The sequence below is a fragment of the Electrona antarctica genome (assembly GCF_951216825.1).
Source record: "Electrona antarctica genome assembly, chromosome: 7".
Taxonomy (NCBI): Eukaryota; Metazoa; Chordata; class Actinopteri; order Myctophiformes; family Myctophidae; genus Electrona; species Electrona antarctica.
In genome coordinates this window covers 58,681,392-58,706,570 of record NC_136812.1, presented here as the reverse complement: position 1 = coordinate 58,706,570, position 25,179 = coordinate 58,681,392, and the positions used below count along the sequence as shown (strand labels likewise).

Sequence of the window (25,179 nt, the reverse complement as noted above, 5' to 3'; positions counted from 1 at the left end):
ACACACACACACACAAACACCGCTGGACGGACAGCGAGCAGACATAAGAAATAAACAACAACAACAACAGTCTAAAACAAAACTAATACATAAACACAAATAAAGCCAAGCCAGCCGGATGGTCCAATGCTCCAGCAGGCATGGCCGAGAGACAGGACAACGAGGTAACTATGCAATGCATGTTCCATGAGTTTTAACGGGGCTGGAAGAAGAAGTGTGATGTTGTTGTTCATTAAAGAACTCAGTGTTGTCACTTGTGATAGTAATCATTGCTGTAGCAGTGGTTCCCAAAGTGGGGTCCGGGGACCTCCAGGGGTCATTGAGGGAGTTCCAGGGGGACCCCAGCTAAATGATAGTTAGGAAACAAATGGACCCTTATAGTGTACAAATGGAACCAAATGGACCCGTATGGGTCTGTAACTCTGAGATTGTACAAATTGAACCAAATGGACCCTTATGGGTCTGTAACTCTGAGAGTGTACAAATTGAACCAAATGGACCCTTATGGGTCTGTAACTCTGAGAGTGTACAAATTGAACCAAATGGACCCCTATGGGTCTGTAACTCTGAGAGTGTACCAAAATGGACCCTTATGGGTCTGTAACTCTGAGAGTGCCCTAACGGCTCCATTTGGTTCCATTTGTACACTCTCAGAGTTAAATTAACATAGATTTTACAATATAAATTGGGGGTCCCAGAGATAAATGCCATTAAATGGGCGTCCGTAGACTATTAATGCATGTCAAACTGGGGGTCCTTGAAATTAAACAGGTTGAGAATCACTGCTAGAGCCGTCAAAATCTTCTCTTATGGGGGTCCCTGGTGTATCTTATCTTTTCAAATGGGGGTTGTCCTTGGGCTAATTAGTGTCACAGATAGCTTCGTAGACTTGTTCGACAGCTCTGCCATCAGTGTTGTGTCAATGAATGTTTCGTTTTGTTTGCTTTTTGTGTAGTATCTTTTCTATGAATATGTTGGATTCATGTTAATGTTTATTTCCAGATATTTTACCACCAAAACCATCAATACACAATTTCATAAGCAATGATCATACTCAAGGAGGAACAGGAAATGGTTTACATGACATTAGAGTTTTTAAACATTTTGTATTTCATTAAGTTTATGGCTTCATCCACCCAATGGTTTTTTCATTTTATTTTCATTCACACCTCATTCTTACTAAAGCCACACACACACACACACACACACACACACACACACACACACACACACACACACACACACACACACACACACACACACACACACACACACACACACACCCCTATCCCCACCTACCTACCCTGTCCTGCCCTATACACACACATGAGGGAGATGCGGGGAGAAACAAAAGGGGAGCGACACAAAACATCACACACACACACACAGGTTCCTTAGGTTGTCCAGCACAGGTTGACTCAGCGGCTCCACTCCTCCTACAACGCCTTATAAATTGGACTCCACAGAGCGTTAAATTGGTTTTCTTTATGACTGTCCTCCGCCATTGTCTTCTCAATATTCAAATAATATTTCATTAGTGATTTCATTTTCTCCCAGATCTTTCTAACTTTCTCGCAGTACCAGAAGGCGTGTATAAGGGAATCCCTTTGTGTGCAACACTTTAAGCATCTATCAGAGGATGTGGGATCAAACTTATTAATCTTATCTCTAGTATAGTACATTCTTGTCATTATTTTATACTGAATTAGTCTTAGATTTTCGTTTGTGGTAGTTTTATATGTAAGCATCCCTTCCATTTATATTTAGCATCATCTATTTGAAGATCTTCATTCCATTTATTATATATATTTTGTAGCAGTTCGTCACTATTCTCAGCATCGCTTAGGATGTTATATACAGCACCTATAAGTGGTCAATGTAGAAGAATTGTTATTGTGATCGTTTGCCATGGAAAATTGTGGACAAAATCTTATCCAACGACGACAACATATTCTTCAATTTTGGGTCTGCGAGGCTAAGGGCCGATTCATACTCCTATTTTAGAGCCGAATAAAAGTCGGTTCGGCTCTGTAGAGCCTACAATGTGACGTCATTTGAGGTTCGGGGGGGCGGGTACCGTCCTAAAGTCGGCTCTTCGGTGCTACTGAAAATTTCTGACGAGCCGAAATCATTTCAGCACTACAGCGCCGAAACAGCGGTAAAATAGGAGTATGAATCGGCCCTAAATGTCATCAAATGGTGGATCTGTGGGCGTGGCTCATAAATGCAGAATAAATGATTGTCCTTGATATGAAAAGGGTTGAAAACCACCATTGTTCTATGTTGTTTTGAGGTGGAGGAGGCAGACCACATCTTTCTGCTGATGAAGGAGGAGTACCGCATCTCCAGGAACGTCCGTCTGGCCTGGTTCCTCGGCAAACTCAACCAGCTCATCTGCCCCGTCTCCAAGCCGCAGCTGGTAGGCCTTTCAAACCAGGGACGTGCACACATACACATCAAAGGGGGGGCCTTTTACCCGTCTGTAAAACAACTGCATTTACTACATGGTGAAAGAAATGCAAATGCCACACTCCTTTCCATGCCATATATACCGGAACGCAGCATTCAGGAGAATGTTTTCCCCCCAAAGTCTCCTGAACTTGAACGCAGCATTTTGCGTTGACCAAATTTGTTTAGAAATCCACGTCGTTACACCGCATCTCCACTGGCTGCGGAGAGTGCCGGGTTGTGCCCCGGAAATAGCTGATCTACAAGCTCTCAACGTGTCACGCTGCGCCGCGTTGTGAGCTTGTAGATCTGCTATTTTCGACATTTTTGTCCAAAAGTGCCCTCTTACGGGATTTCAGCCCCTGCCTCTCTAACACTCTGCACGTCCCTGTTTCCAACAAGTGTTTATTTTGATTTTTAGTTCTAGTCATAGTCTTTTGAATAATCTTAATTTAGTTTGAGTCATATTTTAGTTATCTGAAATGCTTTAAGTGTCGACTTAATGTACAGTTGATTTATTCGGCATTGATGGCGTCGTACTGGCAGAATTTTTAACAACCTGAAAATAGCCGATCTACAAGCTCACAACGCGTCACAGTGCGACGTGTTGAAAAAATGTATGAATTCAACTCTGCAATTTTTGTGTCACTTATCTCTTTAATAACTTTAAAAACCTTTTTAATACCTCAAGGAAATAAATAAATAAATCAAATACTGAATTTCCAAAGGCCCACACACAATTTAGAGAACTTTTGAAAAAAGGAAAATAAAATAAATACCCTAGTGAAACGGAACATTCTGCGTAATGAGTCTGTACACGTTGTTATCTTTGAGAGCCAGCCAGGCTCTTTTAGCTCAATGGTAAAAATGTCAGCACTTGATCAGTAAACCGGGGCTAGAAGAGGAAAGTTACGTATAGTGCTGCTTTAAAGGACCACTTCACCACTTTTCAGCTTATCTTCATTGGTCTTCACTAATCTTCATGATAAAATACCACAATTGTTTTCTACTCAGTCTGTGTCTCATAGGAGGGCTGTTTGCAGTTCATAAACCTGTCCACCAGATTTGTTTTGTTATCGTGAGAACGATGGCTTCCATTTTCGCATTGCAACTTTTCAGGAAGCCTGCAGTTTCTATTAGCTTGGATTCCGCATCGATTATGTCACTGGTGGACGGGTTTCTGAACTGCCCACAGCCCTCCTATGAGACACAGACCGAGTAGAAAAATAAATGGTGCTATTTTTCCATGATCATTAGTGAGGACCAATTATATGAAGATAGGTTGAAAAGTGGTGAAGTGTTTTTTTAAAACACCACTGACTGAACTTTCAAGTTTATCGGTCATTTAAAAGAGATAAAAACACATTTATACAATGCCTACAGTTGTTTTTTTGTTTTGACCAAAAGGGAGTATAGGATTGGCTTTTTGATGCCTATACAATTTACAACCGACGCAGGCACGCACGCACACACACACACACACACACACACACACACACACACACACACACACACACACACACACACACACACACACACACACACACACACACACACACACACACACACACACACTTTTAGTCCAGGGGCAGAGCCAGATTTCGGCACCACCTCTAAGGTGACCGTAACATTTTTATATTTCTGTATTCCTATAATGTCTCTAGTTTATTACGGTATGAGCTTAATGCCAGCAACATTTTTCTTTTAAAGTTAGCATGTGACGTGTGAAACTATAAGGGGTTTTCATGGTTTTCATGGTTTTCATGGTTCTGAATCCATTCCAAGAATTAGTTTTGCACGAAAACACACCTTTAGCTAAGCCACTTAGACACTCCCCACTTAGACTCTCCCACTTGGACTTCTCCAGCCGGGCCCATTCATTCCAATGTAAATATCATTGATTTTACACTTGATTTTAATACTGGTTCATTTTTGGAACCAGACGTTCAAAATCTCTTCCAAATCTGTCAACAAGGGCTGCCATATAATGCACTGGAAAATATGTGCGTGGCATTTATTTTTTTAAAACAGTGTTTTATCATAATAGGAAAACTATTGGTGGAGAGGTTTGTCTAACCCATGTTATACTTAGCTTCTTCTTCTGTCGTATGTCCTTAGACCTTCAGCTCCGTTGCAGCAAGCCAGGTCAATTAGCCCACGGTCACCTGTGATTGGACCATAGCAGTTTGGGGAGGGGCTTAGCTATAGGTCAATTCGGCCATAGCCACTTGCCCTCATATTTGGTATTGCACTCCACCAGCTCAGTGGCCTTGTGGTTAGAGTGTCCGCCCTGAGACTGGGAGGTCGGGGTTCAATCCCCGCCCGGGTCATACCAAAGACTCTAAAAAATGGGACCCAGTGCCTCCCTGCTTGACACTCAGCATCAATGGTTGGATTGGGGGTAAGTCCCTGCGACATACTAGCGTCATGTCCAGGGGGTGTATTTGTACATCAAGCTGCCTCACGCTACAGAAACAGGAGATAGGCTCCTGCCCTATGGGCCTCATGGCTCGGCAAGACTCCAAAACGTATACATTGTTTTAAAACGTTTACAGGTTGCAATTTGCCCTCATCCGATTGGACAGCATACGGTCGATGACATTCCCAACTCGGCGAAACTCTTGTCACACTTTCGATCACTTCTTGATGAACCTGAAAGCTTTTCCGCTAGGCAACCACACTCGACCAATTCCACAGTAATGCATCTTTCTATTTATCGGCATCCACACTATACTATATGATTGGACAATATACGGTGACATCATATGATTGGACAATATACGGTGACATCACAATATGTAATATAGATTACCACACTCGCGATTCCCCAGGATTGCAGTGTGGTGCATGTCATTGGACAGTAATTCCAACCCATGCCTGTATTCCACATGATACACTTTTTGCCCTCGTCCTGACAGGCAATCACAACTCGCAAGTCCCCAGGGTTGCATCTTTTTAGTCGTGTGCATGGAGGAAGTCCCAGACACGGGCCCTGGGGTGCTCTCCTCCCAGTCCCAGAACGAAGACGCTACAGGCGGACACGACGGCAACGAGAGACACATCGCCGCCCTGGTGCTGGCCAGGGGGGGGAGCAAGGGCATTCCTCAAAAGAACATCAAGCTGCTGGCCGGCGTCCCGCTCATCGGCTGGGTGCTGAGGGCCGCCGTAGACTCCGGCATGTTCCACAGCGTGTGGGTGTCCACGGACCACCACGACATAGGGGAGGTGGCCAAGGCCTGGGGGGCCACAGTCCACCGCAGGAGCCCCGAGGCGTCCAGAGACTCCTCCAGCTCCCTGGAGGCCATCCAGGAGTTCGCCCGGCTCCACCCGGAGGTGGACGTGATCTGCTCCGTCCAGGCCACGGCGCCGTGCCTCCACCCGTTCCACGTGCGGGAGGCCGTGGAGATGATCACGCTGCGGGGACGCGACTCGGTCTTCGCTGTGGTCCGGCGGCACCACTTCCGCTGGCGGGAGGTCAAGGAGGGATCCGGAGAGGCGACCACCACGCCGCTGAACGTGGACCCCGCCAAGAGGCCCCGGCGCCAAGACTGGGACGGCGAGCTGTGCGAGAACGGGTCCTTCTACTTCGCCACCAGAGACCTGGTGCTGAACGGAGGCTCGCTGCAGGGCGGGAAGGTGGCCTACTACGAGATGCTGCCCGAGTACAGTGTGGACATCGACGTGGACATCGACTGGCCCGTGGCGGAGCAGCGCGTCCTCCGCTACGGCTACTTCGGGCGAGACGACGAGCCCAAGGCGGTGCGTCTGCTGCTGTGCAAGCTGTCCGGGTGTCTGACGGACGGCCGGCTGACCGTGTCGGCGTCCGGAGAGGAGGCGGTCTCCATCAGCACCAGAGACACGGCGGGCCTGCGCATGCTGAAGGCGGAAGGATTGAAGGTGGTGCTGTTGACCTCCTCCTCCAGCGAGGAGGAGGAGGAGCCCATGAGCAAGGCACTGTGTGACGCGGTGGCCCAGAGGACGGGCTGCCCGGTCCGGCAGAGCAGAGCGGACGTGGAGGAGAGCGACCTGGACTGGGCGGAGGTGGCGTACATGGGCAGCGACGAGCTGGACGCCGAGCGTCTGAGCCTGGCGGGTTTGAGCGCCGTGCCGCTGGACGCGCCGCCGGCCGCCGTCAACGCCGCAAAGTACCGATGCCGCCGCGCCGCAGGTGCCGGGGCCGTGCGGGAGTTTGCCGAACACATCCTGTTCCTCAGGAAGAAGCAGGCCAAGAAGTCTCAGACGGAACAAGAACGCATTAACCGATTTCAGACGACAATACGTAAAAAAAACCAATCCTGACCGGTCCGAGGCTCTGAACTGCAGTGAAGACGTCATCATCATCGTTTTTCGACCGCGGTCGAGATCGTGGATTTCACAATATCACGCCGGACTTTCCGGTCCTTCATTGCCATCCCCAGTTACTGCTTACTGATGCATGTGTCCCTAGCGATGACATCAGGGAACGACAGTTTTCTACCTCTGGTCTGCTTTGAGGCAGGACTCCAGAGAAGAAGGGAAGATATAACCTCATTGTCAGCTCTGTAGCAGTGGCCAACAAACTGTGTTCTTCTGGATCGGACTAGTGAAGAAACACGGGAAGGTTGCCGTATATTAGATTAGTCGATGGGTGGCTCTTCCAAGACAGATTTTGCGCTCTCATTAGAAGGCGGGTGTAAGTGCCATCCAACCGTTTCTCTAGTTTCTTTGAAAGTGTCCATGTCTCGGAAACCATAGAGTAGAATCGGCTCAACGGTCGTCCTACATATTTTTACTTTTAACATCTTACTAAGCTGGGATGACCAGATCTTATGCAGGCCTCCAACTGTGTTGGTCTTTATCTCAACGAGACAAAAACTGAATACGTAAACATATGCAAATCCAACAATAACCACATTATAAAAACACTTAACAACACTCCTCTGAAACAAGGTTGATGACTATTTAGAGTATTTGGGTTCATATATATCTTCTTCCCAAAAGGACTTTCAAACTAGGAAGGGTATAGCCTGCAATGACATGCATAAGATCTGGTCATCCCAGCTTAGTGAAGACATAAGAATCAAGACATAAGAATCACACCTGTGCGAAGTGAGGGACACTCTTATCATTGTACATCATCATCTCATACTGGCCAATCAGAATGCCTGTTGCCATAAATATATGTCCTATTTGGCGGACATTTGATGATTGATTTGATGGCAAATATGAGACGTGTGGGGACAAGATGACGTAAATGTTCCCTTCAATGGCATTTAATGTTTGTGTTGTGGACATTTTGTTTGGACAAAAGCTGTATATAGGAATGGCTAGTGCCCCTTAAAGACTGGGAGACATATAAAACCATGTCTCCCTCCTCTGATGAGACATGTGTACAATGTACAATTGAGGCATTTAGCAGACACTCTTAACTCTTTCATCGCCGCTAGGTGGCAGCAGAAGTGTAGTTAAAGGGATAGTTCAGAATTTTTGAACTTAAGTTGTATGAAATACTTGCCATTAATACAGTGGTTGTAACTGATTGCCCGAGTCCCGTGATGGGAGTTCTGGTCTGATTTTGGTGAAATATTAAGTAGTTCCGGTCATTTTGTGGGAGGCACAGGGGGCCACGCTTCACCAGTTTCAATTGAAACAGGCCTCCACCCTCAGGGGGGCCTCTGAGCTCACTCACTGCCTTGCTCTCGAAACTGGGTAAAATGTGCGGCATTGGGAGGTGAAGGCGAGACACTTTATTGTGAAGGGACGGCAGGATGAGGAGAGGTGTTGTTGCTGGCGTAATTGTCGAGAGTAATGGCTGCACGCGATATTGAACAGTCAAAACAATTTGTATCAATACGCCTGTATTAACAGAATAATTGCCAGGCATGTATATATGGGGGCCTCATATATTTGGTCTTGAAACGGGCCTCCGGATTCCTAATGCCGCCCCTGCTTACAATGTAGGCATTTAGCAGACACTCTTCATCCGGAGCGACTTACAGTAAGCAAGAACAAAAACACCCTTTTCATATTGAAATAACTATCAAGGTAATTGAAAATACAAACAAATGAACATACAAAACAAAACAGACACACACAACAACAAAAATCTGAATTTATCAAAAGCAAAAAAAAGTACTAGGAAAAGTATTTTAGTTATTATTTAGTATAAATATCAATCAACTGTTCTTTATACAATTATCCATCGTATCATGTTCCAAGTATTCATTGAAGTCTCCCTCCATCCTCCATCCACTGTGCAGCTGAGCTCGTCAGAGAATGAGTTGGACCTGCTGAGCGTCCTGCCTAAAGGGTGGCAGCCGGACAGCACCACCACGCCGCCGTGTCCTCCACCACCATACATCCTGGTGCCCTCCACCCGCGCCACCTTCCTGGCCCGCCGGTACCGCTTCATCATCGAGCTGGACCTCAGCCCATCCACCGGCATCGTGGTGAGAGCACGGCGCTATACGTTCCACCATACCGTTCCGCTATACGACCACCTCCCAGAAGCAAACATTTGAGTTAAAAACGTTCGATCTGAAAGAGTATATAATATATTCAAAGCTTTGCACCACATGTTCATAATTTTTCAAAAATAGCAGACCTACAAGCCTGTAGCGCGCCACTCGGTGGTGCGCTATGAGCTTGTAGATCTGCTATTTTTCAATACCTAAATTATAACAATGTTTAAAACACCAAAAGGGGTTCCCGCCCACAATTGGTTAATAACCCATTTAGACCTGAGCTTGATTCTACAAAAATGACAGTTTTCTGAAAAACCATGTTTCTATGTCAGTGGTTCTCAATCTATTTCATGTGAAAAGAGCCCCAGAATTATCTGTATTTCTGCACCGATCCCCATCTGAAAATATGTTGTTCCCCCCCCAGAAGCAAAGATTTGCGTTAAATCGTACGTTCGCTCTGAAAGAATACATAGTATGGAAAAAAGTTGAGCAGCACTGACATAGAAACAGGTTTTTCAGAAATCTGTTAAGATTTAGAAACAACTCGGTTTAGTCATAATTTATTTTAGTCATCTGGAATGTGTTAGTCTAATTTTAGACGATGACTAAATGTCACAAGATTTTAGTTGAATTGAATCTACAGTTGATTTAGTCGACCAAAATGTATTTTGGCGGGCCTTGATGCCGTCGTAATGGCTTAATTTTACATTTGGTTGCATGCTGAAAATAGCCGATCTACAAGCTCACAACGTGTCTCGCTGTGACGCACTGTATGCTTGTAGATTGGCTATTTTCAGCATGCGACCAAACGTAAAATGACTTGATTTTTAGTTCTACTGGCAGGGCCGGATTAACACTTCTGAGAGGGCCCCTGGGCACTGAAGCTGGAAGGGCCCCCCTACACATGCATGTGCGAATCTTTGTGCGCGCATAGTGCGCACGCAAAAACAGGCAATCTAGTGCATTGTTGCTGCTTTACACATAATTGCACTTTTCCACTGCATTCTCAGCAACAATAAAATACAAACAAAATTAAACACCATTTATTTCATTCTGATTAGGGGGGAAAATGTCTGTGGAGCTAAAAAGGGCCCCTGGGCACATGCCCAAAGGGCCCATATCCGGCAAATCTTTGAATATATATTCTTTCAGAGGGGACGTTTTTAGCTTAAATCTTTGCTTCTGGGGGGTCCTTAATTAGAACAACATATTTTCAGATGGGGGGGTCCGCGGCCAAATACAGATAATTCCGGGGGTCCTTGACATGAAAAAGGTTGAGCACCACTGACATAGAAACATAGGGTTTTCTGAAAACTGTCAGGATTTAGAAGACATTTTGTAGAATCTGGTCTCAGGTCAAAATGGGTTGAAGGAGAATTCCATACTAGAAGGCTTTCTTACCTTTTATTTGTAGTTATGTCCCCACCAGAGAGGTCAAGGTGTTATTTTGTGCAAAAGCGCATTATTGGCTATTTCCCCTACCATAACGCCCTCAATGAATTGCATTGAATTGAATGGGGCTATGGGGTGTTGTGCTAATTCGCTTATTTCCATCACTCAAAAATCATTTTTTTGTATATATCCTCTCTTCATAATGTAAATAGTATCCCAAGCGGCACACTTTACTACTTATTTTGATGGAAATAAGCACATTAGCACAAAAACCCAACCCCATTGAGGGCTTATGGTAGGGGAAATGGCCAATAATGCACTTTTGCACAAAATAACACCTGCACAAAATAACACCTGGACCTCTTTGGTGGGGACGTAACAACTACAAATAAAGGTAAGAAAGCCTTCTAGTATGGAATTCTCCTTTAAACCAGTGGTTCTCAAATATTTCTGGTCACGGACCCCCACATTAACAACGGTAGATGATCGTCGTCGTTTTTTTTGGTTGCTCCCCCCCCCCCCCCCCCAGGATGACAGCACGGGGGAGATGATCTTCGACGAGGTGTTCCACGCCCTCTCCAGGTGTCTGGCCGGCCTGGCTCTCCCCTTCAAGGTTCCTGGCACAGAGCAGGTCTTCCAGCCCAAGATCTTCATCACCATCCTCGCCTACTCCTCCATCATCGGCCTCAGTTCTCACCAGGTGAGCCGCGTTATCGGTTATTCATAATACTCACGCGCTCTAGACCCCGTCCAATGAGAGCGGTTTCGGATTTCTTCTCCGTATACAACCCCATTTAGACCTGACTTACGCGTCTGTCACCTTATAGCTTTTAACTACTTTTAACACTAGCGCGTCGGAGCGGTCTGGCTGACCGATTTCGAAATTTTGAAGTGGATTTTCTTTGCCCATGAAGTCCTGAGAAAGTTCCCCTTGCATGACTTTTTTCTAAATGTTCGATTCAAACCATCTCTGTTTTTTTTTCCCATCTGAAACGTTTTGGAAATATGATTTTAGACATAATTCTACTAAAATGTCTGCTCTTTTTCGGTCCGTGGGACCGCTCTATAGACTCCTCACCCTTTCTCCCCCGCAAGCAAGCAAGTTCACACCTCCCTCCCGGCTGGAGACGGGCATTGTTCAAGCTAATGTGTCATTTGCATTCCAACTACTTCCACATGTAGGCAAACTTACATTACGAATGTAAGTTTGTTGTTTTAGATGTTATATTTGTTATATGCGGTTTGCAGAAATAACGATGTCTGACTTTATTTCTCGAAACGGAAAAAAAAAAATATGGTGAAATATGGTGTGTTGACTGACTGGCGTATTGTTTCAACCAAACGCATAGCTCAATAGATAAATACATGTTGACTATACACGCCATCTTTATAGCATAATTATGTAAGGTGGCGATGATAAAAATGAATCAATTATCCTGGAATAATAAAGTTTATAGCATGGTCTGTTTGACCCGACCGACATTTCCTTTCCTTGGAGCGAGAATGCTTGCCGATGCGCGATGCCAAATAAAAATGACAGTGTTTGAAATCAGTCCAACCCGATAGACGTCCCGAACTTCTAAATGTTTTGTCAGTCAGAAGAACAGTTCTGTCCGTCCTTCTTTGTCTGTAAACTTTTCTGCACGCGACCAGTGGAACTGATTTCCACGCATCACGGCTCTCTTTTTTTCTCTCTCCCTCTCTCGTGGAGAGGGAGAAAATATCCAAGTAACTGACGGTGAGGTATGCGGAAGTGCATTTTAGATAACGCTGTAGCACTATTTGTGGCGGTGATGCGTCACATGACTTGATCTATCCTATGGTGTATATATAAACCGTGCTGCTGCTACGGACCTCTCTGCTGGCACAATAAATCAAATATATATAAATGACATCGATCATAGGCGGCGGGTATGTAAGGCTAGGCCAGGCTTAGCCTTCCCAAAAATTATGCTGGGTACTTTTAAAATATATATAGGCTAATATGTGCGCAGCATTATATAGAAGGCTAGCCGCTCCCAAACTCCCAACTCCTTTGTCTGTAAACTTTTCTGATTTGCACGCACGCACGCACAGCTCTTTCCTTTTTTTGGCACAATCAATCAAATATATATTAATTACATCGATGTTTCCCCCTCTATATAAAAATGACAATATATAACTAATGTCGTATTTCGTCTGACTCTGAGCAATGTGCCTGGCTCTGGCTGTTATACAATAACGTGTGGTAGCCTATTTTATTGGCTCAATACAAAGTCGGACAGTGTTTGCTGCGCAAGGGTATTCAATATAGCGCTCACACCGTCACTATAATTATAGTTGGGTAAACTGAAATAAAACATAAAAAATAACTTGAGTTGTCCTGTCGAGTTGAAACTGCTGCCTTGAATTAGTTGGAATGTAACATTTAGAAGACAATGGCAAGCCGTCAACGGGTGCAGAGAGAGGTGTGAAGATCATTAGGAGTGGGGGAGAGAATGGCCAATCAAATAGCACGAAAAACACGGTCATCCTGACCGTTAGCCGTCATAGTAGTAGTGAATTTTTTTCAGACATCCTAGTGTTATTAAAGGACCACTTCACCACTTTTTAATCTTCATATATATATCTTCATATAATAGGTCCTCACTAATAATCATGATAAAATGGCACGATTTTTTTCTACTCAGTCTGTGTCTCATAGGAGGGCTGTGGGCAGTTTAGAAACTGTCTTCCAGTGACATCATCATTATAGGCAGATTTTTTTTTAAACAAGATTGTTTTACAAAAATGTTTAGATTTTCATTATCGTGAGAACGATGGCTTCCATTTTCGCATTGCAACTTTTCAGGACTAGAAAGCCTGCAGTTTATATTAGCTTGTATTCCCCATCGATGATGTCACTGGAAGACGGTTTCTGAACTGCCCACAGCCCTCCTATGAGACACAGGCCGAGTAGAAAATAATTGCACCATTTTTTCATGATTATTAGTGACGACCTATTGAATGAAGATAGGTTGAAAAGTGGTGAAGTGGTCCTTTAACTTTAATTATTAAAACTTTAGCTGTTGAAAAATTGCTTGTAGCGCGGCACTGAGTGCCGCACTATGAGCTTGTAGTTCTGCTATTTTTGAAAGATCGTGAAAATGTGGCGCAAATCTTTGAATATATATTTTTAGTCATATTTTCGTCACCTGGAATGTTTTCGTGTCTAATTTTAGACGATGACCAAATGTCACAAGATTTTAGTCGACTAAGTCTACAGTTGATTTAGTCGACTAAAATGTATTTTGGCGGGCCTTGATGCTGCCGTAATGGCTGATTTTAAACTTGCTGAAAATAGCCGATCTACAAGCACACGTGTCGCAGTGCGATGGGTTGTGAGTTTGTAGATCTGCTATTTTCAGCATGCAACCAAGTATAAAATGACTTCTACTGGATCTCTTCTCCACTAGTCTCTTCCTAACATTTTAGTCTAGTTTTTATTTGTTGATGAAATTGAATAGTTTTCATTTAGTTTCCATTTAGTTTTCATCAGTGGAAAAAAAAAAGAGGTAGTCGACGGACATTTTTCGTCATAGTATTAGTCGACGAAATCAGCACTGGTACGCAGGGCTGTAATGGCATGCTGTGTCCACCAGGTGCTGGTACAGGGCTGTCAGTTGGACTGTGTGGAGCTGGACCAGTTCTTACATCACATCTACCAGCAGCTCAGGACGGTGGAGAACAACATCGCCGAGGTGCTGCAGCAGCAGCACACATATGTGAGTCAGCAGGACCTTCTATTTTATTTTATTTCAATAGTTTTTATCCCACAACTTTGCTTTCACCCAGTGTCGATTATCTAACGCAGGGGTGGGCAACTTTGATGATGGAGAGGGCCACCATAGTTCCACACTCACTCCAGAGGGCCACTATATTTCCACACTCACTCCAGAGGGCCACCATAGTTCCACACTCACTCCAGAGGGCCACTATATTTCCACACTCACTCCAGAGGGCCACTATAGTTCCACACTCACTCCAGAGGGCCACTATAGTTCCACACTCACTCCAGAGGGCCTCTATAGTTCCACACTCACTCCAGAGGGCCTCTATAGTTCCACACTCACTCCAGAGGGCCACTATAGTTCCACACTCACTCCAGAGGGCCTCTATAGTTCCACACTCACTCCAGAGGGCCTCTATAGTTCCACACTCACTCCAGAGGGCCTCTATAGTTCCACACTCACTCCAGAGGGCCACTATAGTTCCACACTCACTCCAGAGGGCCACTATAGTTCCACACTCACTCCAGAGGGCCACTTAACTTTATATGTTAACAAATACATTGGACATAAAAATAAAGTTGATATGATGAATGATATTTTACTACTCATTAAGCTACTAATTTAGACTGAAGTAAGTAAAGCTGGCCATGTTGCATCTTTGGAATTGTAACAGCTGAAATCAATAATATATCAGTATTATATATGCTTCCATCACTGCATGACAGGGGGGAGGATTCCCCTGGTAGGACGTATATAGCGTGTGGAAGGAACACGTTATTCCAACCAGTTCCTTTCCCCTCCATCAGGCTGGTCAGGGGAGGCAGTTTCACCAGGTCTTATTGACCAGTGTTCGTTTGTGTTTCGGTGGGAAAAAAAAGTGTCTGTCGACTACCACTTTTCACTGACGAAAACAAAATAAAAACTAAGCTATGATGACACAAACTATTATTATATATCGACAATTTGGGCAACAAATACAAACTAGACAAAACATTTTTATGGAGGGGCAAGTTCCTGCAGCCTCGCAGGCGTGCATTATTGACGATAAAGAACACCCTGTCTTGCAATATTGCTTAAATATGGGTATAATGGTTGGATCGGCGGTTATTTTTTTTTACACTTTGTCTTCTACTTTAACACATTTTCTACTGTACATATACATCGCGGGCTTTGAATGCTGTTCTCTCCCCCCCCACGTACAGTCTGAGAGGCCGGTGCTAAGGGAGGACGCCCCGCCGCCCCCCCAGAGGAAGCAGGGAGTGACCATGGCAACGGCGGACGTGGGCTTGGTCAGCATGGTGCGTCAGGGTATCCTGGCCCTGCAGCTCCTGCCCCCAAACTCCAGTGCAGGTGATGATAAAGATGATGATGATGATGCACGTCTTCACTTTGTTTCTAAATTCTACGTCAGTGGTTCTCAAAACTATTTCATGTCAGTACTTAGTTTAGACAGTTTTTGGTTTAGACTAGTCATTTGGTTAGACCAGTCATTAGTCCTACAACTACAACCTATCTCAAACCCTCACCCTAAACCTAACCTCCCACGGGGAAGCACACCTAAACCTAACCTTAACCCATTTCTAACCAATGACTAGTCTAAACTAAGTATGCACCCTGTGCCCCAAGAGTATATGTAATTGGCCGCCGACCCCCATCCGAAAATGTTTTGTACCAGGGACCCCACCACCTCCCCTCCCCTCCCCTCCCAGAAGCAAATGTTTGAGTTCAGAACGTTAGCTGTGAGCGAATATATATTCAAAGATTTTTGCGACACATTTTCATGTTTTTTCAAAAACTAAAGTTAAAATAATTGTTAAGGTTAAAAGCTAAGGCGACACAGGCACAGCCTCAGGTCTAAATGGGTTCAATTCAATTAAATTCAAAGGGCTTTATTGGCATTTATTTCATCAATGGTACCAAATTAATAGAACCGGCGAGAAGATACCAAATGAATAGAACCGGCGAGAAGATACCAAATGAATAGAACCGGCGAGAAGATACCAAATGAATAGAACCGGCGAGAAGATACCAAATGAATAGAACCGGCGAGAAGATACCAAATGAATAGAACCGGCGAGAAGATACCAAATGAATAGAACCGGCGAGAAGATACCAAATGAATAGAACCGGCGAGAAGATACCAAATTAATGGATACATTTATAATTAACCTAATTAATAATGCTAATAAGAAAGGACTGTATATTTTAACTTCGATAGCAGAGCAAAAACCTGAATGTAGAAATACTTCTGAAAGTAATCCGATTACAATTGGTGCTCAATCTTAAAACCCCGGCAGGGAGCATTTAACATGTAATTTACCAAAAATGGTTATAAACTTTTTAAACCAAATAAATATTAAACGTTATCTATAATGGTATAATGTCAATCTTATAGATACAGCATGGAATTGTGGACACAATCTGATAAAAACAACAAAATATTGTTTAGTTTTGTGTCTGAGAGGCTACAAATCCCATCAAATGGTGGTCAAATGCTGAATAAATAAGGGACCTTGATATGAGGAAAAAGGTCTTGGGGTAACACTTGTTGTCTCTTTCCGAAGGTATAATCATCATCACAGATGGCGTGACCAGCGTGCCTGATGTCGGCGTGTGCGAGACGCTGTTGAATCAACTCCGAAGTGGAACCATCGCCTGCTCCTTTGTGCAGGTAGGCAGTGTTGATTTTGACAGCACGTTTAGATTTTAGTTTTAGTCGTGTGGTATTTTGAATGCTTTTCCTTTTAGTTTTAGTCACATTTTAGGCACCTGGCATGTTTTAGCGTCGGCCTAGTTTTAGTCCACTAAATCAAGTCATGAGATTTTAGTCGACTACCGGTGAATCTACAGCTGATTTAGTCGACTAAAATGCATTTTGGCGGGCGTCGATGCCGTCGTAATGGCTGATTTTACACTTGCTGAAAATAGCCGATCTACAAGCCTGTAGATCAGCTTTTTTCAGCATGCAACCAAGCATAACATGATTGTCTGTTTTAGTTCTACTGGATCTCGTGTCCACTAGTCCCTCTCCAACATTTTAGTCTATTTGTCGACAATTGTCAATATATTTAGTCATAGTTTTAGTCATCATAGCTTAGTTTTGTTTTTGTTCCGTTTTCCGCAATTTCAATTTAAATGCCGTTATACAGTCCGTCAGTGTGTCATAAGTGTGTCATGCGTCTCTTCATAAAAAAATCACACCCGTGTGAACTGAGTGGTGCAAGGTCTTATATAGCCTGATCAGCTGTGGTCTGACGTAATGTCCTACGTCAGTGACCATAGTAACCATGCTCATTTTTTTAGTGACCATAGTAACCATGCTCATTTATTTTGGTACGAACACACACACGGGTACTAACAGTTGTTGGAACCCGTGTGAACTGAGTGGTGCAAGGTCTTATATAGCCTGATCAGCTGTGGTCTGACGTAATGTCCTACGTCAGTGACCATAGTAACCATGCTCATTCTTTTTGGTACGAACACACACGGGTACTAACAGTTGTTGGAACCCGTGTGAACTGAGTGGTGCAAGGTCTTGTGCTGTTTTTCCTCCCCTAGGAATGTCCAAACGGCCTTAACCCATTCAGGCCTGACGTCGAAATTTAGTTTTCTAAATCATGACAATTTTCGGAAAGATTTGAGGCACATTTTAACGATTTTTCAAAAATAGCAGACCTACAAGTTCATAGCGCGCCACCGAGTGGCGCGCTATGAACTTGTAGGTCTGCTATTTTTCAATAGCTAAATTATAACATGTTTAAAACACCAAAAGGGGTTCCCGCCCAAAATGGGTTAATGGTTAATGTGGTTAAACGCTAACGTGACATGGATGCGTTCCAGGTCTCAATGGATTAACAAACAGGCCTGAAAATCCAACTTTCAGCAGGCCAGAGGGAGAGGAAATGACCGCTCCTCCCTTAGTGACCACCCCCCACCTCTTTATAACCCTCTTCCTTTCTTCCCCAACCTATGCATGTCTTTGTATTCATTTATTATTATTTTTTTGTGATTTGAATTTTGTTGTTGTTTTTCCCACGTCATGATTATGAATTGAATACCCAGGACCTGAATGGAAACAAGACCTTTTAGTCTATGGGCTATATCTTGCTAACCTGACTCCGCCAGATGGGGCAGCAGAGAGTACACTGGGTTCCCCCCCTCCTGTTCCCATCTGGGAACTCTCAGGCAGACTCGATGCTCCGGCCACCAAACGGCCTGGCCAATCAGCGGCAGCTAGAGGCGGGACAAGGCAGGACTGTGTATGCCTTGATCCCGCCTCTAGCTGCCGCTGATTGGCCAGTCTGCCTGAGAGTTCCCAGATGGGAGCAGGAGGGGGGGAACCCAGTGTACTCTCTGCTGCCCCATCTGGCGGAGTCAGGTTAATATCTTGCGCCACCCCTTACCCCTTACCCCTTGTCCCTAAACTTATTTGCCATTTTTTTACTATTTTGAAAAACCTTTTAGAAATAGCCGGTCTACAAGCTCACAACGTGTCGATGTAGATCGGCTAGTTGAACTATTGTATAATGTTTTTCAAAATAGTAAAACAAAAAATGGCAAATAAGTTTAAGGCAAGATAGGACCCTATGTGCTTGTACATGTTGTTTTCTACATTTCTACCTAATAAAGTACTCAATCAAACTTTTGCAACTCTTCTAAAACGTTTGTAGATAGGCTGCCCACGCTACTTTGTGTGTTTGTTTTAATCTTATCGTGTGCGTGCGTGCGTGTGTGCGTGTGTGCGCGCGTGCGCGTGCGTTGCCAGGTGGGCGGCGCGTACAGCTTTGACTGCAGCCTGGGCTACATCCCCAACGTGGAGCTGATGAAGTTCATGTCTCTGGCCACGTTCGGCTCCTACCTGCCCAGCTGCCCCGAGCCGGAGCCGCTCGCCACGGAGCTCAACGCCTACCACAAGGCCTTCCTCACCTACTCCTTCCTGCGCACCACTGACGCCATGCACTCCGACTACTACAGCGGTCAGTAACACTGTTGATTTGGACAGCAAATTGAGGTTTTAGTCATAGTCTCTTGAATAGTTTATTTAGTTTTAGTCACCTGGAAGGTCTTAGTTGTAGTCGACTAATTATCATACTGTTTTAGTTGACTAAATCTACAGTTGATTTACTGGATTAAAATGTATTTTGGCGGGCCTTGATGGCATCTTAATGACTTTAATATTTGATTTTAGACTTGCTGAAAATAGCAGATCTATAAGCTCACAACGCGTCGCAGCGCGATGCGTTGTAGAGCTTATATTATAAATGCTTTTGAACCTTCAGATAATGATGCATTTAAGTGAATATATAATGCAATAGCATTTAGATTGCATCTCCAGGTGTGGTCATTCTATGACAGAATGAAAAAGCAAAGGCAAATAACATTGCATTTTCATTTTCAAATTGGCATGTGTACTATTTGAAAATGAAAATGCAATGCGATTTGCTTTTGCTTTTTCATTCGGTCATAGAATGAGCACACTTGGAGATGAAGCAACAGCAAATCACATTGCATTTTCATTTTAAAATCATACACATGCCAATTTGAAAATGAAAATGCAATGTGATTTGCTTTTGCTTCATCTCCAAGTGTGCTCATTCTATGACCGAATGAAAAAGCAAAAGCAAATCGCATTGCATTTTCATTTTCAAGTCGTACACACGCCAATTTGTAAATTGCTTTTGCTTACTAATTCTGTCATAGAATGACCACACCTGGAGATGAAATGTAAATGCTATTGCATTATATTTTCACTTAAATGCATTCAATATCTGAAGGTTAAAAAGCATTTCTATTATTTCATTTGAATTTTATAAAATGCATTTTCATTGCAATATTGCCCACTAATTTGCGGGGCATTTTTTGAAAATTGAAAATCAAATGATCTTTTATTTATAATTTGAATTGTGTCATAGAATGAGCACATCTGTAGATTAAATGTAAATGCTATTGCATTTTAGATTTATTTTTGTCTCATGAAATGCGTTAATGACCTGAAAATGAAAAAGCATTTATCTTATTTCAATTGACTTTTCGTATTTGCCATTTCATTTTAATTTTGGCAGCTTTATGCTTCCATAATCTACAAGCTTGAGTGCCGCGCTATGAGATAAATAGCATAAATAGCAGATCTATAAGCTTACAACTCGCCACGTGACATGTTGTAAATCAACTAATGTGTCAGTGATATCTTTGTATATTTAAGTTATTTCTCTTAAGATATTTTTTGGGGCGTTTTTGCCTTTATTGATAGGGGGCAGTAATTAGACATGAAGTGTGGGTCATGACCGAAAGAATAAGGTCGCGAATACAAGCGGTCCGACATGAGTTTTCTTTGACGGGTGGCTTCATTTTTTTGTTTGTTGCAAATGAAGTATTCAATCAATCAATTAATCAATCAGTCAATCAATCACTCCATCCAACTGGCGGTGTCCGTCTCTTCCCAGTGGGTCAGCACAAGCTGTTCAACGAGCACCTGGTGTCGGCCAGCGGGAACCCGGCACTGGTGCTCCGGAGGAAGAAGCACATGGAGAAGGACGTGCACGCCCACCTGGTCAGTGTGGTGTCTGTACGGCTGAGAGAGGGCTACACCATACGAGAGGTCATCTTCACCAAAGGTCCGTGTTAATAGTCTGTAGGCTGAGAGAGAGACGAGAGGTCAACTTCACCAAAGGTCCGTGTTAATAGTCTGTAGGCTGAGAGAGAGACGAGAGGTCAACTTCACCAAAGGTCCGTGTTAACAGTCTGTAGGGCTGAGAGAGAGACGAGAGGTCAACTTCACCAAAGGTCTGTGTTAATAGTCTGTAGGCTGAGAGAGAGACGAGGTCAACTTCACCAAAGGTCCGTGTTAATAGTCTGTAGGCTGAGAGAGAGACGAGAGGTCAACTTAACTAAAGGTACGTGTTAACAGTCTGTAGGCTGATAGAGAGACGAGGTCAACTTCACCAAAGGTCCGTGTTAATAGTCTGTAGGCTGAGAGAGAGACGAGAGGTCAACTTAACTAAAGGTCCGTGTTAATAGTCTGTAGGCTGAGAGAGAGACGAGAGGTCAACTTCACCAAAGGTCCGTGTTAATAGTCTGTAGGCTGAGAGAGAGACGAGAGGTCAACTTCACCAAAGGTCCGTGTTAACAGTCTGTAGGGCTGAGAGAGAGACGAGAGGTCAACTTCACCAAAGGTCCGTGTTAACAGTCTGTAGGCTGAGAGAGAGACGAGAGGTCAACTTCACCAAAGGTCTGTGTTAATAGTCTGTAGGCTGAGAGAGAGACGAGAGGTCAACTTCACCAAAGGTCTGTGTTAACAGTCTGTAGGCTGAGAGAGAGACGAGAGGTCAACTTCACCAAAGGTCTGTGTTAATAGTCTGTAGGCTGAGAGAGAGACGAGAGGTCAACTTCACCAAAGGTCTGTGTTAATAGTCTGTAGGCTGAGAGAGAGACGAGAGGTCAACTTCACCAAAGGTCTGTGTTAATAGTCTGTAGGCTGAGAGAGAGACGAGAGGTCAACTTCACCAAAGGTCCGTGTTAACAGTCTGTAGGCTGAGAGAGAGACAAGAGGTCAACTTAACTAAAGGTACGTGTTAACAGTCTGTAGGCTGAGAGAGAGACGAGAGGTCAACTTCACCAAAGGTCTGTGTTAATAGTCTGTAGGCTGAGAGAGAGACAAGAGGTCAACTTCACCAAAGGTCTGTGTTAATAGTCTGTAGGCTGAGAGAGAGATCAGGTCAACTTCACTAAAGGTACAAGTTACAGTATGCAGGGCTGAGAGAGAGAGAGGGCTACACCATACGAGAAGTCAGTGGTGGAAAATAACGAAGTACAATTACTTCGTTACTGTACTTAAGTACACGTTTTGAGAATTTGTACTTTTATTTACTATTTTTATTTTTCTGTATTTTTACTTTTACTTCGTTACATTTACTCGCTCTCTCTCTCTCTGTCTCGCTCTCTCTCTCTCTCTGTCTCTGTCTCTGTCTCTCTCGCTCTCTCGCTCTCTCTCTCAGTGATGTAAATAGGGTGCGTTTTGCGTCCCAAAACGCACTTTATAGTTTTGGGCCGCAACCTCCGCTCAACCTCTGCGTCCCGTGGACGCAGAGGTTGAGCGGAGGTACTCGGCACACAGTAATAATAATCCACGTGAAGAAAAAATCGCGGAAATAATCTACGGACACGATCATTTTGCATGCCCGCATCCGACCTCATCCTATGTTATAAAAAATAAAATCCACGTAGGAATTGTTCTTGTAGAACCACTAGTCTGTAACAACACTGTCAACACAGCGCGCTGTGCGCCGCCATGTTGGCTCTGACTGAGTGCACTCAGCGCAGGCTCTAGACTAGAGCTGTTTAGAGACAGAGAGTGACGACAATGGAGTGATCAGTGACGCATGCAGCCCCACGAATAAGCAGTGAACGGAGATGTCGCAACTCTCTCAACTAAACGGCGCTGCCTCCGACAGAAATATTTAGGGGAACATGTTTTAGCGTGACAAGCAGACCCGATTCAATGGGAAACACACATTGTGTAACACACGCCGATATTTTGACTAAGTATAATAATTGCAACTGCAAACAACTTTTGGTTTAAGCTATGTTAAATCCACTGTTGCCCACTATTAGTATTTCTTACTGAGTTGTACTTGCTAATACTACTAGCCTACATTAAAAATATACTGTATAGGCCTATTTGATATGTTTATATATTTTTTTTTTTATAAAATAAAATAAAACATGTTTTATTATTATTATTTTTGAGTGGTGCAACCACTCCCTTATGGAGCTATGTGTGTGGGTGGGTGGCTGGGTGTCTGGGTATGAAAACACCATGGTTGTTTTTCACCATCTGTGCGCAACCTAATGCACACATAAACGCACACACACGTATTAACTGTATGCTTTCGGGGGCGCCAGTACATTACAGTACAGTAGAGGGGCTGCCACACGGTAACTCTGTCATTCTCAACCGTTTCGGACGCGACGTGGCACGGCGGAACCGGCCCGGCCCCCTGGGCGTGTTCCTGGGGGTCTGGAACATCCCCCTCCCCCACACGGAGTTGCACCACTCACTTCACACAGGTGTGATTTTATTTGGGACTCATTTGAATGACCACCTGTGCATCCCGGGACCCATTACATTGAAAACCTATTTACATCACTGCTCTCTCTCTCGCTCTCTCTCTCTCTCTCTCTCTGGTGCGGTGAATAAATAACAGCGAGCCGCGCTCTCTGTGTGTGTGTGTGTGTGTGTGTGTGTGTGTGTGTGTGTGTGTGTGTGTGTGTGTGTGTGTGTGTGTGTGTGTGTGTGTGTGTGTGTGTGTGTGTGTGTGTGTGTGTGTGTGCGTGTGCGTGTGCGCGTGGCTGCATCTGCTGGTTAGTGCAGTTCTGTTTTCGTCACATACACAGCTTAATGTCAGAAACGTTACACGACTCACCCATCCAGGTGGTTGCAATCACTGTAGGCCTAGTCTTACCGTGCATTGCATGTAAACGTCTGTCGAACGGGATGGTCGTCAACTTTCTCACCCAATAATGTAATCCACATTGTCCATAGGCCTATAGCCTACTGTAGGCTTTTTTGACTAGATTTAGAAGACATTTTCAAGCTCTTGCTACTGAAATGATCGATTATTTTTATGGAGAAATCATTTAACATGCATCTCAATGGGAGACAGTTTGCCCTCGCAGAGTGGGGCTTAATTAGTGAAGGGCTAATTATAATGCGTGAATTCACGCAATTATAACATCTGTTTTGCAAATTGCAATGGCTCTCCCCATTCTCCCCTAAATGACTGTGGACCCCCATCTGAAATATATTTTTGTGTGAGCTTGCTTGCACCCTGAGGGTGCGTAAACACAAACATTGTCCTAACACAAACATTATGCCATTGATAATGAATGGCCAGTTTCTAGTGTTTATCCTAACACAAACATTAAATGCCATTAATAATTAATGGCCAGTTTCTAGTGTTTATCCCAACACAAACATTAAATGCCATTGATAATGAATGGCCAGTTGGTAGTGTTTATCCTAACACAAACATTAAATGCCATTGATAATGAATGGCCAATTTCTAGTGTTTATCCCAACACAAACATTAAATGCCATTGATAATGAATGGCCAGTTTCGAGACGAGTGTTGAAATAAAGCCACTTTTGGACTTCATTTGTGTGTAGGCATTTTGAAAAGCATGTTGTACTTTTTACTTGTACTTTGTAATTTTTACTTAAGTAAATTTTACACCAGGTACTTGTTGTACTTAAGTACATTTAATTTGAGGTACTTTTATACTTTTACTTAAGTAACTTTCTTAATGGGTACTTTGTACTTTTACTTAAGTAATTTTCAAGTAGAGAATCAGTACTTCTACTTAAGTAAAATATTTTTGTACTTTTTCCACCACTGTGAGAAGTCAACTTCACCAAAGGTATGTGTTCAGCTGTTCTAATTCCAAACATGAGCATTAATTGAGTCCAAATTGGTAGCTTAATGAGTAGTATTAAAATGTCTTTTTTTTTTTTTTTACGTCTAATGTATTTGTATTTAGTTCATAAAGTTAATAGTTCATAACTCTAATTAAAGGCATTTGATAGGTATTTAAAATTAAATAAAAATGTTACTACTTCAGTATTGCAATTAAGAAATAGCAAAACATAATTTCAACAGGATTTCAATTCAAATATAGCAAAAATAGCTGATCTTTTGAGCTTGTATATCAGCTATTTTTGTTATGACAGTAATATGCAATGTGGCCCTCTGGAGTGAGTGTGGAAATATAGTGGCCCTCTGGAGTGAGTGTGGAAATATAGTGGCCCTCTGGAGTGAGTGTGGAACTATAGTGGCCCTCTGGAGTGAGTGTGGAACTATAGTGGCCCTCTGGAGTGAGTGTGGAAATATAGTGGCCCTCTGGAGTGAGTGTGGAAATATAGTGGCCCTCTGGAGTGAGTGTGGAAATATAGTGGCCCTCTGGAGTGAGTGTGGAACTATATAGTGGCCCTCTGGACTGGAGTGAGTGTGGAAATATAGTGGCCCTCTGGAGTGAGTGTGGAACTATATAGTGGCCCTCTGGAGTGAGTGTGGAAATATAGTGGCCCTCTGGAGTGAGTGTGGAACTATATAGTGGCCCTCTGGACTGGAGTGAGTGTGGAAATATAGTGG

At 43.7% G+C, this 25,179-nt stretch overlaps 2 protein-coding genes across 5 annotated transcripts in view; both read left to right on the top strand.

Annotated features, from left to right (window-relative positions):
• szt2 (SZT2 subunit of KICSTOR complex) overlaps positions 1 to 25,179 on the top strand; it is a 179,041-nt gene continuing 153,862 nt past the window's right edge. For all 4 annotated transcript variants that reach the window (XM_079506037.1, XM_079506038.1, XM_079506039.1 and 1 more), the window contains exons 1-9: positions 1 to 164; positions 2,294 to 2,419; positions 8,688 to 8,876; positions 10,813 to 10,983; positions 13,904 to 14,026; positions 15,235 to 15,382; positions 16,597 to 16,703; positions 18,798 to 19,008; positions 20,476 to 20,646. In XM_079506037.1, the coding sequence (XP_079362163.1) occupies positions 141 to 164; positions 2,294 to 2,419; positions 8,688 to 8,876; positions 10,813 to 10,983; positions 13,904 to 14,026; positions 15,235 to 15,382; positions 16,597 to 16,703; positions 18,798 to 19,008; positions 20,476 to 20,646 (1,270 nt within the window). In that variant the 5' untranslated portion in view covers positions 1 to 140. The remainder of the gene's footprint in view (positions 165 to 2,293; positions 2,420 to 8,687; positions 8,877 to 10,812; positions 10,984 to 13,903; positions 14,027 to 15,234; positions 15,383 to 16,596; positions 16,704 to 18,797; positions 19,009 to 20,475; positions 20,647 to 25,179) is intronic.
• On the top strand, positions 5,416 to 6,747 carry LOC306927315 (N-acylneuraminate cytidylyltransferase-like; the record flags this gene model as incomplete). The annotated part of the gene is made up of 1 exon (XM_079507028.1): positions 5,416 to 6,747. The coding sequence occupies one exon, from the start codon at positions 5,416 to 5,418 to the stop codon at positions 6,745 to 6,747; it is 1,332 nt and encodes a 443-aa protein (XP_079363154.1).